We start from the raw sequence: 14,081 nt of genomic DNA, 5'->3' as shown, positions 1-14,081 counted from the left end.
AACATGTTGCACAAGTTTGTAGCCTAGGAGCAATAGGCTGTAACCTGTAGCCTAGGTGTGTAGCAAGCTGTACTCTCCAGCTTTGTGTAAGTACACTCTATGATGTTTGCACAACAAAATCACCTCGCAACGCATTTCTTAGAATGTATTCTTGTCTTTAAGTGACACATGACTGTGTCAGAGTGTATCACACATATTAAGGATAAGATTTGATGGTGAAGTTTTATATTCTTTTTCCTCCTTTCTCTATCTCTCTGTCTGTATCTCACACATATGCCATGCATATACATGTTCTGAGTTACGATGTATTTCTTTCTGTGGGTGGGATTTAAAAAGTTCAATAAACATTGGATTAGATGAAATTCATGTTACAAAGTTAAAGATACTATACTAGAACTGATTGTAGAAAAGGTACAGATTAAACTATCTGCTTAAAATACGATGAATAAGAAAGACATCTATAAAAATTAATAAAGCAGGCTGTGACAGATTTTCCAACAAAGTATTGTCGAAGAAGTCCATATATTCAAGTTTTCTTCTTCAAGTTTTTAAAGCCCCAAAATTAAATAAATATGAAGTTATCATTTTGAAAAATACTACCTATCTTACTTTTATCTATGTTACTTATATCTTTTGAGATTGGGCCTGGGAAGCTATGAATGCAGAGTTGGCTCCTGTAATGAAAACAGTGGACACTGGGTATGTGGAGAAATACAAACCATTGGATGTGTGTCTGTTACTGACTGATGTTATTCTTCTATATATATCTTAATTTCTCAATTTGAAAGCAAACTATTAATATTTAACAAGACGTATTCCCTTGAAAGGCAAATACCACATTCAGTTTCTCGTCCTCTGAGAAGTCAAGATTCTATCTTTAACTCTATTCAATCAAATACTGAAAGAAGCCAGGGTGGTTGGAGGTGAGTCTACTTAAAATTTCCTCCTTCTTCTATTCCTTCTCATTTTCCTGTTGTCTTCTTCATCCTTCCCTCCTCCTCCACTTCTTCTTTGTTTCTCAGACAGAATTACATTTAGGAAATTTCTATAAATAATAACTATGGCAGTATTAATTATGTTTTATGAAAGAACTTAAGAGAATATGCATGTAAAACTTAAAAAATATGAAAATTTCACAGTGATTATGCTTCAAAAGATTCTTAATGTGATAATGAAATTTCTGATAATATTCATTGCTATGAATTTATGATTTTTTTTATGGGTTATTAATGATTTAATTGACAATAGATAGACAGGAATCACATCTTAGTATTGGTTATATTTAGGAATTGAGAACCAGTTAGAGTGCTCAGTCTTATCCTGTAAGACAGTCAGCTTCAAGGTAAACAGAATGGAAGGAGAAGGAAAAATGGAGGCTGAGATGCATATGCATCTGCAATAGTAGGGGCTCAAGAAGTGAAGAAGATAGTCACAAAGATGGTGAGGGTTCTTGCCATAAGGACCAAAGTTTAATGTTTAAATAGTATGAAAAAATTGATAGAAAAAGAACATGGGTTTTTCTTGGTTGTATTTTAGTAGCCTTGGATAAATGGCAATATTGAAGGAAATAATTTTGGAAATAAAGTGCTGGGAAAACAATACCAAATCAGTCACTGTTAAGGGCTTTGATATGTTATTTCAATAATCCTTACAACAACCTTATGAAGTTAATACTATTCTCATTTTTATTATATAAAGATATCATATTTTTTAAGAAGGGGAAGCTTTTTATATAGTTGTTAATAAATACATTGAAATAATGTCTTTATTTAAAAATTAGTTTTGATTTTATTATTCATGCTAGTTTCCCCAGGACCAGTCCATTAGTTTCTTCATAACAAGGCCTTAAAACTAGGCCTGTTCAGTGGTTTGGGATGGTTCTTAGAGACATTGTTCCAACTGCAGGTGCTAGAAGAAAATCTATTCTGACAAGCATTAGACAGAGAACTAGGTAACAGATTGTAATCTGGACAAGCAGCCAGTATTGGATATTACGATTTGAATTAATACATGATCTGTCAGACTGTTGGGATACAACAGGAAATCCAGGAGTAGAGAACATTTAAAAATCCATGCAGGCAGTTGGTAATCTGCTGAAGGTTTTTTGAACCAGTTAAAGGTCTAATCCTCAGGTTTAGAGTCCAGGTAGAGTTGCCAGATTTAGCAAATAAAAATAAAGGATGCCCAGTTAAATTTGAATTTCAGGTAATCAGGAATTTTTTAGTATGTGTCACAGCCAATATTTGGGACATACTTTTACCAAAAATTTGTTACTTATTTGAAATTCAGGTTTAACTGGCCATCCTATGTTGTTTCTGGCAGCCTAGACTAGACTTTCTTGGGACATGGAGTTTTCAGGAGCAAAGTACACTCCTATTCTTATAGATACTGTGTTATTAGACACATTATCAATATATATTTCATTCACCAGAATTAGGATATGGACAATTAGTAAGATTAGTAAGGATGAGTTTCTTTGCTAAAGCTCCTACAATAGGCTTTAGACTCTGAGGAGACACTGAGCTTGTACTTACTTAGTAGTTAAGACATCTCAGTTGAGGGGTTGAGGTGATACGAGGACTTCTAACATTTTTAATCTTTTTTTTTGAGACTGGATCTTGCCATGTTGCCCAGGCTAGAGTGCAATGGCATGATCATAGCTCATTACAACCTTGAACTCCTGGGCTTAAACAATCTTCCCACCTCAGCCTCCTGAGTAGCTGGGACTGACTATAGGTTTGCACCAACATGCCTGGCTAATTTTTAAATTTTTAGTAGAGACGAGGTCTTGCTATGTTGCCTAGGCTGGTCTTGAACTCCTGGGCTCAAGTGATTCCCTCACCTCAGCCTCCCAAAGTGCTGGGATTACAGGCATACACTATTGTGCTCGGTGAGATGAAGGCTTTAGAAACTGAGAACTGAACACAACCTGGCAAACAGGTTCAGGTAAATGCATAAATTTTAACAGAAGATAAGGATTTTTTTTTTCTAAAATAACTTACTATTCTCATTATGAAAATAATAGAATAATTCTAGAAAAAAGGAAAAAGAAAATTATTCATAGTTGCACTGATCCAGAGTTAACCATTAATTTATTTTTGAACAGAAAAAAACAAACCTTTTCACCTTTTTTGAGTCTTATGTCTTTATCCACGGGAAAAAAGTTGAAGTAGATGATATCTGAGGTTCCTTCAGTACTCAATATATATTGTGCATAAAACATACAGTTCTGATGTATTTATGTAACTTCGTGCTGTCTTGTCTATCACTACCACGAAAACCCTTGATTAAGGATTTTACAAATATATGAATTTATCTAACATGCTTGTGTGTGGAATACTTAGAAGGCCTATTGCTCTGATACACCCAGAATTGTTTTCTTATTACACATCATGTCTTTCAACCATTCTTGTTACACAGATCTATTGTAAAAGTTTAATGATCTAAAACAGTATATAACTTAAGTCAGTAATTCATAAAAGGAGGTGGCAGGCCCCCAATATCCATGTAACTACATTTTTAAACTTTTAGGTCTCCTTCAACTTGCTCAGGATGGCCAAAGATACGAGGAATATTTTCTTTTGAACTCTGTTTGCGTCTGGAACACTCTCTTGACAATTTCATCCTTGTTACAGTTCTGACTGCAGTTGAATATTGTGTTTCTATTGTTATCTTAAAAAAATTTTAATTAGGGCTGGATGCGGTGGCTCACACCTGTCATCCCAGCAATTTGGGAGTCAGAGGCGAATGGATCACTTGAGGTCGGGAGTTTGAGACCAGCCTGGCCAACGTGGTGAAACCCCATCTCTACCAAAAAGATGCAAAAATTAGCCAGGTGTGGTGGCACATGCCTGTAATCCCAGCTACTTGGGAGGCTGAGGCAGGAGAATCACTGGAACCTGGGAGGCAGAGGTTGCAGTGAGCTGAGATCCTACCACTGCCCTGCAGCCTGGGTGACAAAGTGAGAACCTGTTTCAAAAAAAGTGTTTTGTTTTGTTTTTTAATTAAAATTATATATATTTAAGGTGTACAACCTGATATTTTAATGTGCATATACATAGTGACCTGATTTCAGTCAGGCTAATTAATATAGCCATCTCTTCACATAATTACCATTTTTTTCTTGTAGTGAGAACACTTAAGATCTACCTTCTAAGCGGTTTTCATCTGTATAACACAGTATTATTAACTGTGGTCCTTGTGCTCTACATTAGGTCTCTAGAATTTACTCATTCTACGTAACTGAAACTTTGTACCCTTTGACTGATAACACCTTATTTCTCCCGCCTCTTCACCCCTGGTAACCACTATTCTACTCTGTGCTTCTATGAGTTTGATTTGTAAAGATCCCACATATAAGTAAGCACATATAGTATTTTTCTTTCTGTGTCTGACTTATTTCACTTAGCATAACATCCTCTAGGTTCATTCATATTGTCACAAATGGCAGGATTTACTTCTTTTTAATGTCTGAATAGTATTCCGTTATCTCTGTATGATACATTTTTTAGTCCATTTATCTGTCACTTACATTGTTTACATATCTTGGAATTTTTTTTTTTTTTTTTTGGGCGAAGTTTTGCTCTTGTTTCTCAGGCAATGGCAACAAGACAATGTGAGTGCAATGGTGTGGTCTCGGCTCACTGAAACCTCCGCCTCCTGGGATCAAGTGATTCTTCTGCCTCAGCCTCTCGAGTAGCTGGGATTATAGGCATGTGCCACTATGCCTAGCTAATTTTGTATTTTAGTAGAGACGGGGTTTCACCATGTTGGCCAGGCTGGTCTCGAACTCCTCACCTCGTGTGATCCACCTGCCTCAGCCTCCCAAAGTGCTGGGATTACAGGTGTGAGCCACCGTGCCTGGCCCTTTTGGCTATTGTGAATAATACTGCAATGAATCTAGAAATGGAGATGTCTCTTTGAGATACTAATTTCATTTCCTTTGGATATGTCTCCAGAAGTGGGATTGTTAGATTATATAGTAGTTCTGTTTTTAATTTTTTTGAGGAACTTCCATACTGTTTTTCATAATGGCTCTACCAAGTTACATTTCCACCAAGAGTGTACAAGGATTGCCTTTTATCTGCACCCTCGCCAGCACTTGTTATCTTTTGAATTTTTGATGACAGCTATCCTAACAAGTGTGAATTGATAATATATCATTGTAGTTTTGATTTGCATTTTCCTGATGATTAGTGATGTCGAGCACCTTTTTATATACCTATTGGCCATCTGTGTGTCTTCTTTAGAAAAATGTCTATTTAGGTTCTTTGCCCATCTTTAAATTGTGTTGTTTTTTGTTACTGAGTTCTGTGAATTCCTTAAATATTTTGGATGTTAACTACTTATCAGTTATATAGTTTGCCGACATTTCCTCCCATGCTATAGATTGCTTTTTCACTCTGTTGATTATTTCCTTTACTGTGCAGAAGGTTTTTAGTTTGATGTGGTTCTCAAATATTTATTTTTGCTTTTGTTGACTGTGCTTTTGGTGTCATATTAAAAGAAGTCATTTGCAAGACCAATGTCAAGGAGTTTGTTCCCTACATTTTTTTCTAAGAGTTTTATGGTTTCAGTTCCTACTTGGTTTAAGTCTTTAATCCATGGTTGAGTTGATTTTTGTATATGGTGTAAGGTAAGAGTTCAGTTCCATTCTTCTGCATCTGGATATCCTGTTTTTCCAATACTATTTATGGCAGAGACTTTTATCCCATTGTGTGTTCTTCTCACTTTTGTTGAAAATCAGTTAAATGTAAATGTATGGGTTTATTTCTGGACTCTACTCTGTTCTGTTGGTCTGTGTGCCTGTTTTAATACCAGTACCACACTGTTTTGATTACTATAGCTTTTCGGTATAACTTGAAATCAGAAAGTGTGATGGATGCAGCTTTGTTCTTTCTCAAGATTGTTTTGGCTATTCAGAGTCTTTTGTGGGTCCATATGAATTTTAGGATTGTTTTTTCTATTTCTGTGAAAAATATCGTTGAAATTTTGATAGAGATTGTATTGAGTCTGTAGATCACTTTGGGTAGTTTAGACATTTAACGGTATCAATTCTTCAATTCCATGACACAGGATTTTTCATTTATTTTGTCTTCAGTGTTTTTTTTCTTGTTTTTTTTTTTTTTTAAATCAGTGTTTTGTACTTTTTAGTGTATAGACGTTTTTCTACCTTGGTTATGTATTCCTAAGTATTTTATTCTTTTTGGTGTTATTGTAAATGGGATCATTCTCTTGGTTTCCTTTTGGGATATCTATTGTTGGTGTAAAGAAATGCTCCTGATTTTTGTATGTTGATTTTGTATCCTGCAACTTTACTGAATTCATTTTTTAGTTCTTACAGTTTTTTAATGGAGTTTTTAGGGTTTTCTACATACAGGATCATGTCATCTGCAAACAGAGACATTTACTTCATCCTTTCCAATTTGCACTCCTTTTATTTCCTTTTCTTGGCTAATTGATTGGCTAAGACTTCCAAGACTAGTTGAGTATTCCTTATCTGAAATATTTGGCATCAGAAATGTTTCAGGTTTTTTTTGGAATATTTGCAGAATACCTACCAGTTGAGTATGCTAAATCTGAAAATTCAAAATCTGAAATGCTTTAATGATCATTTCAATTGAGCATCATGTTGTTGCTTAAAAAGTTTCAAATTTTGGAGCATTTTGAGTTTTGGATTTTCAGATTTAGAATGCCCAGCCTGTAACTATGTTTGAATAGAAGTGGTAAGAGTGGGCATCCTTGCCTTGTACTGGATCTTTAAAAAAAACCTTTCAGTTTCCCCCATTATGATGTTAGCTGTGGGAATTTTGCAGATGACCTTTATTGTGTTGGAGTATGTTCCTTCTATACCTATTTTTTTTTAGAGTAAACTGAATGGATGTTGAACTTTGTCAGATGCTTTTTCCGCATCTATTTTTATCTGTAATTCTGCTACTGTGGTGTATAACATTGATTGTTTTGTGTATGTTAAAGCAACCTTGCATCCCAGAAATAAATCCCAGTTGGTCATGGTGTATAATTTTTTTAAAAAAGATTTCAACTTTCACTTTAAATATAAGGGGTACATGGGATTTGTTACATGGGAATATTGTGTGATGCTAAGGTTTGAAGTATGGATCCTATCACTTCACCCATGTAGTGAGCAGAGTTCTTGATAGGTGATTTTTTGATGTGCTGTTGAATTTGCCTTGCTAGTATTTTATTGAGGATTTTTGCATCTATGTTCTTTAGTGATACTGGCCTGCAGTTTTCTAGCAGTGTCTTTGTTTGATTTTGATATGAGCGGTGCTAGTCTCATAAAATGAATTTGGAAGTATTCCCTCTTGTTTTATGAAAGAATTTAAGAAGATTGGTATTAATTTCTCTTTGAATGTTTGATAGAATTCACTGTGAAGTCATCTGGTCCTGGGTTTTTCTTTGTTGAGAGGTTTTTGATTACATCTTTAATCTCCTTATTATTGGTCTGTTTAGGCTTTCTACCTCTTCTTGATTCAATCTTGGTAAGTTGCTTGTTTCTAGGTATTTATCCATTTCTTCTGTGTTATCCAATTTGTTGTCATATAATGTTCATAATAGTCCCTTATTTTTTTTATTTCTGAGAAATCCGTTTTGTGTCTCCTCTTTCATTTATTTAAATCTTTTCTTTTTTTTAGTCTATGTAAGGGGCTGTCGACTTTATCTTTTCAAAAAAATAAGCTCTTAGTTTTTCTTTTTCTTTCTTTCTTTTTTTCTTTTTGAGATGGAGTCTCATTCTGTTGCCAGGCTGGAGTGCAGTGGCACGATCTCGGCTCACTGCAACCTCCGCCTCCCGGGTTCAGGCAATTCTCCTGTCTCAGCCTCCTGAGTAGCTAGGACTACAGGCCTGTGCCACCATGCCCAGCTAATTTTTATATTTTTAGTAGAGATGGGGTTTCACCATGTTGGCCAGGATGGTCTCAATCTCTTGGCCTTGTGATCTGTCTGCCTTGGCCTCCCAAAGTGCTGGGATTACAGGCGTAAGCCACCAAGCCCGGCTAGTTTTTCCATTTTCTAGCAGTTATTGATTTCTAGTTTTATACCATTATGGTCAGAAAAGATACTCGGTATGATTTTGATCTTCTTAAGTGTGTTAAGTCTGATTTTGTGAGCTAACATGTGAGTTATCCTTGAGAAAGTTCCATCTGTGCTTGAGAAGAATGTGTAGTCTTCTGCTGTTGGTTGGCAAATTCTATATATGTCTTTTGGGTCCATTTGATCCATAGTGTTGTTCAAGTTCACTGTTTATTGATTTTTCTGTCTGGATGATTTATCTATTATTAAAAGTGGAGTCTTGAGCTTACTTTTTATTATGTTGCTGTCAATTTTTCCTTTTAGATTTGTCAATATTTGCTTTATATATTTAGGTGCTCTGATATTGGATGTATTTATATTCACAATTTTTATATCTTGCTATTGAATTTACTAATTTATCATTATATAATGACCTTCTTTGTTTTTAGAGACAACTTTTAACTTGAAGTGTATTTTGTCTGACATAAACTTAGCCAGCCCTGTTTTCTTTTCGTTGCCATTTGTATGGAATATCTTTTTCTATCCCTTTATTCTCAGCTTTTATGTGTCTTTGAATCTAAACTGAGTTCATTGTAGACAGCATATAGTTGGATCTTTAATCCACTCAGCCACTCTTCATATAGGTATACCTCATATATTGCACTTTGCTTTATTGCACTTCACAGATACTGCATTCTTTACAAGTAGAAGGTTTGTGGTAACCCTGCATTGAGCAAGTCTGTTGGTGCCATTTTTCCAACAGCATGTGCTCACTTCATGTTTCTATGTCACATTTTGGTATTTCTTGCAATATTTCAAACTTTTTCATTATTATTATATCTGTTATGATGATCTGTGATCAATGATCTTTGGCATTACTACAAATGTGCTGTTAGCAATAGAGAGTTGTAAAGCTGAAATAAATTTTTCTAGACTATGAATAATAAAAGTAATTTCTATAACCATGGGAGAGAGGAAAGACAAAATTGTGTTTCTGTTTTCTATTGAAAATAAAATTACAAAATTGTTGCGTGTGATGGTACCTGTAGTGCCAACTACTCTGGAGGTTGAGGCAGGAGAATCACTTGTGCCCATAGGTTTGAGACTGGCCTGAGTCCAAAAAAATTACAAAATTATTGTCGTATGAAGAAGTGTTCAGTGTAGGAAAAAATTTCTATAAAGGAGTATTAGGCAGTTAATAATTCTAATTTTTTTTTCTGGGTATCGTGATGTTTGTGGTGTTTATAATTTAAGTTTTAATTGTGCTTGCTTTTCTCATTATTTTATACTAACTTTGTACCCGATTAATAGTGTTTCCCAAATTATACAAGCTTCAGGCCTCATAAAACTTGGATTTGTTCCTGGTCAGTAGTGCACCTAGACCTCTTTTTGGATTATTTACCTAAAAAAGGGATGGGTTGTATTGGTTGCCCTCTTGTGATACTTGTGGTATTTCCAGGAAAATTCCTGAGAATTAAGAATTTGTGGGCTGGGAATAGTGGCTTATGCCTCTAGTCCCAGCACTTTGGGAGGCCAAGGAGGTGGATCACTTGAGCCCATGAGTTTGTGGCCAGCTTGGGCAACATGGTGAAAACCCTCTCTCTACAAAAAATAACAATAATTAGCTGGACATAGTGGCACTCACCTGTAGTTCCAGCTACTCAGGAGGCTGAGGTGGGAGGATCGCTTGAGCTTGGGAGATTGATGCTAGAGTGAGCTGTGTTCTCGCCATTACACTCCAGCTTGGGTGACAGAGTGAGACCCTGTTTCCGAGAAAAAAGAAAAATAAATAAAGAATTTGTGATTTGTGACTTGGGCTAGTTTGTTTCCTGTGGAACTCCTAACTAGGCTGCTCAGAAATTATGCTTTTGATTTTGGCCTCATTAGCATCTAGCATAATGTTCTGGTCAACTGATATAACACGCTTAATGTTGCTGGCAAATGCTGTGCCAGATTCATTATAGGGCTTTTAAGGTACGCATTAAAACCACAAAATTTCAAATCAAATATTAATAGCTATCTATCCTGCTTATATGTATTCTCCTTGTGATTTAAAATCATTGCTAAGCCACAGTTTAACTTCTTAAAATTTTACTTTGTAGAAAATTTAAAAATTGAATATATAAAGAAGCATGCAAATACCTTCAAAATCTTACCACTTGGATACAACTACTATCATATGAAGGATGCTATCATTTAAAAATATACTTTGTAGTACTAGACTCTGAGTTGGGAGATCTTGTATTTCCTTGGTTCTAGACTTGTGAGTAATTTCCTGTATGACTTTGGACAAGTTAATTCCTCATTAAGGATCAGTCTTCTCATCTGGAAAGATGGTAATAATACATTGTAGGGTTGTTGTGATGTATTTGGAATTTCTAAGTAGTTAGTAATAAAGTGTTTTCTAAATCATAAATTGCCATATAAATGAATTTTTCATTATTGATTTTTTTTTGTAATTAAGAAACCATATAGAAACAAAAGCTTTTTTTTTCTTTTTTCTTTTTTTGCACTATTACAGCTACAGAGATGACAACAAAAATACCAGCTTGAAAACTTGGAATAAAAATGATTTTAAGCCTCAATGTAAACGAACAAACTTAGTGGCAAATGATGGAAAGAATTCTTGTCCAATGAGTTCGGGAGCTCAACAACAAAAACAATTCAGAATACCCGAACCTCCCAACTTACCTCGCAACAAAGAAACCGAGCTACTCAGACAAACACATTCGTCAAAAATATCTGGCTCCACAATGAGAGGTCTAGACAAAAACAGTGCATTACAGACATTTAAGCCCAATTTTCAACAAAATCAATATAAGAAACAAATGTTGGATGATATTCCAGAAGACAACACTCTGAAGGTAAATGTTTAAATATCAATTAATGACTTATTTACGTTTTAAAAAATATGAGGTAAATAGAAAACTACAGAGATAAGAGCACCTGAAATAAATTCCATGACATACATTACTTGATTGGCATAAATATTAAGTTCCATTGAAGTGGATGAATGTTAGTTTCCGAAATATTTTCTTAGTGGTGTGAATGACTGCTCCTTTTCCTTTAAAACTTTAGAGTTTTCTACTCAATTCTGACTTTCACTTTACACTCATTTTAAGGATAATGACAGTTTATCCATTGTTTGTGAAGTTACCTAGGCTCTTCATATGTCATTCTAAGTATTTTTCAACAGAGGTCAGCAAACATTTTCTATAAAGGGCCAGATATTATTTTTGGCTTTATGGGTCATACTGTCTCTGTTACAGCTACTCAACGGTACTACTCAACTCTGCCACTGTAACTTGGAAGCAGCCATAAACAATACATAAATGAATGGGCACGGCTGTCCTCCAACAAACGTTTACACAAACAGATGGCAGGTTAGATTTGCACTGCAGGCCAGTTTTCTTTGTGATCAACTTATTATGACCTTTGCTTTATGATCTTATCCTATTTTACCTTTGTAGCCTCATATTTCATAGTCTACTAATTGTCCAATGCTTTAGCTACTTCAGACTCGTCACAGTTCTCTAAACATAGCATACACTCTGTGCTTTGGTTTATATTCTTCCCTATACCTGTGTCTCAACTGTAGTTCCTCTCTACGCTCAGTGCTCTAATTGTTCTTTGTAAATGTTATTTATATATTATGTGTGCTGGTTATTCCTCATCTCTGCTCCCTGGCCCCTTGGCCCACTTGATTCTTCACCTGCCCTTCTCTGTGTTTTGGAAGGCTGAATTGTCCTACGTAGTGCATCATCCTGAGATTGTTTACTTCCTGGCTTTTGCTAGAGGTCAGCCAGCAGGAGTCACTGGTACTACCAATCACAGGGTGGGAGGAAAAGTTGGGTTTTCTCACTTTCTCCTGTCTTAAATGTTACATCACCAGCAGTGGCTGTGTCACTGCATGATGTAGCCCCTTCATGAGTATAGCTTTCCTGGGCTTGATACTTTTATTTTCTCCTCTTGTCCTTTCAACCTAGGAATGGTAACAACTTCTTACAGTCATTAGTTTTTGTTCTGCCCATATGTCTGAAAAAGCAATCTTTTCAGTAAGCCATCGGGGTAAAATTTGTTTTTGCATGTTTTATTTTTTGTTGGAAATAAGATTAATAAAGCATGTTTCACAGTGGTCCTCAATCTTATGTTTCCTTGTACTCAAAATTATATGACATAATCACCTTAGTAACAGTGGTTTACTGTGGCCATAATCATCAACAGGAGGCATGTTAGAATCTTGGTTAGGAGGGGAAGAGGGAAGAAACTACTTGTGTTTTGAAAAAAAATCCCATCATATGCTCTTCACAACCGTCACCCTCACAAAGGACAGTGTCCCCCTACCTTTGAAAATTAGTATTTTGACACACTGTATTCTTAGTTGATCTTCAAAAATGCTAAGAACATTTCCATCTCTGGGCTTTTATACTTGCTGTTCCCACTGTCCTCATTTAACAACTCACTTAAAATAATAACCCCCATCTCTCTTTCTTTCCGTTTACCTTGTGTGTTTTTTCCTTAAAAAAAAGTACATTTCCTGACATTCTGTTATATGTTTGTTTATTTTATAAATCCTCCACTAGACTATAAAATCTTCAAGATCAGATATCTTGACTGTTTTGTCCATGAATGTTTCCTTAATAGCTATGTTTGGCATGTAGTAGGTGCCCAGTAAACACTTTGGAAACAGATGAATGAATATGTCTGGCTCCTTCCCTAGAGGCCCCTAGAGTGTGAATGCATTAGGGAAAGGAATGGCCTTACCTATATTTGTCACAGGATCTGGCATATGATGCTTTAAAATATTCAATGAATGAATGAGTGAATGAATACCTATATAAATAATTCTCCTCTTGATTAATTGTCTCTAAGTGCACCCTGGTTTCTCTCCATCGGTAATATAGTAATGATGGCCTTATTTAAGGGAAGTAACTATAAAATTTTCAGTAGTTCTTTTTACACACTTGTCCATTGTAAGGACTTAGAATTTCTACATAGAAGGTAAATGAGTATGATGAAAAAAATTATTTTTCTAATGCTATGTATCTTATTTTTTCAAAAGGAAACCTCATTGTTTCAGTTACAGTTTAAGGAAAAAGCTAATTCTTTAAGAATTATTTCTGCAGTTATTGAAAGCATGAAGTATTGGCGTGAACATGCACAGAAAACTGTACTTCTTTTTGAAGTATTAGGTAGGTAAAATACTTCAGAAATACTTGAGTAATACTCTTTGGACAACAGGTTTTAATGTCTGATTAGTCCTTTTTCTTCCAAATAAAAGTCTGATTTTTACTACTCCCTAAAGTGTATTCAAAGAACTGAAGTTCTAATAATAGTCCCCGTGGTAGATAGAATAATGCTCCCTAAAAATGTCTACATTCTAATTACCAAAACCTGTGAATGCTACATTATATGGCAAAAGAGACTTTGCAGATGTAATTAAGTTAGTTATCTTGAAATGGGAGGATTATCTTGTATTATTTGGGTGGGTTCAATGTAATCATAAGGGTCCCTTATACAAGGAAAGCACTGAAAGATGCTACCTTGCTGACTTTGAAGATGGAGGGAGGGGCCATAAAGCAAAGAATGCAGGCGTCTTCGAGAAGCTGGAAAAGTTAAGGAAGTAGATTCTACTCTAGAGCCTCCAAGAGGAACACAGCTTTGATGACTCATTATAGACTTCTGACCTCCATAACTATTAAGATAATGCTTTTGTGTTGTTTTAAGCCGACCACTAAATTTGTGGTAATTTGTAAGCAGCAATAGGAAACTGATACAGCCTCCTCCTTTTCCTTTTGTCCTGTTACATATATATACACACACACACATATATATAGAAATAAATGTAAATATAAATATGTGTATATATAGATGTAGATTTCCATCAGTGCACTCATTTCACATGTTTAACTTTCACCTAAAAATGATTCCAGTTTCTCTCTTGTTACCATTAAGGAAGAAGCTTTATTAAATAAAGTGACATTGGATTCAGTAGAGACTCAGACTTTTTGAGTAAAGCGCACCGTATTCATTTTCAATTGCTGCGTAAC

General features: G+C 35.2%; 1 protein-coding gene across 5 annotated transcripts in view; it reads left to right on the top strand.

The window, feature by feature from the left end:
- SPATA22 (spermatogenesis associated 22) overlaps nt 1–14,081 on the top strand; it is a 66,630-nt gene that overhangs the window by 47,022 nt on the left and 5,527 nt on the right. For 4 of the 5 annotated variants that reach the window (XM_037987473.2, XM_037987474.2, XM_008009861.3 and 1 more), the window contains exons 4-7: nt 639–699; nt 828–923; nt 10,553–10,895; nt 13,094–13,223. In XM_037987473.2, coding sequence (XP_037843401.2) covers nt 639–699; nt 828–923; nt 10,553–10,895; nt 13,094–13,223 — 630 coding nt within the window. The remainder of the gene's footprint in view (nt 1–638; nt 700–827; nt 924–10,552; nt 10,896–13,093; nt 13,224–14,081) is intronic. The other variant, XM_073004593.1, reaches the window with a different exon arrangement.

The sequence above is a fragment of the Chlorocebus sabaeus genome, chromosome 16, assembly GCF_047675955.1.
Source record: "Chlorocebus sabaeus isolate Y175 chromosome 16, mChlSab1.0.hap1, whole genome shotgun sequence".
Taxonomy (NCBI): domain Eukaryota; kingdom Metazoa; phylum Chordata; class Mammalia; order Primates; family Cercopithecidae; genus Chlorocebus; species Chlorocebus sabaeus.
The sequence above is the reverse complement of the archived record's forward strand: the minus strand, read 5'-3'. Positions and strand labels throughout refer to the sequence as shown.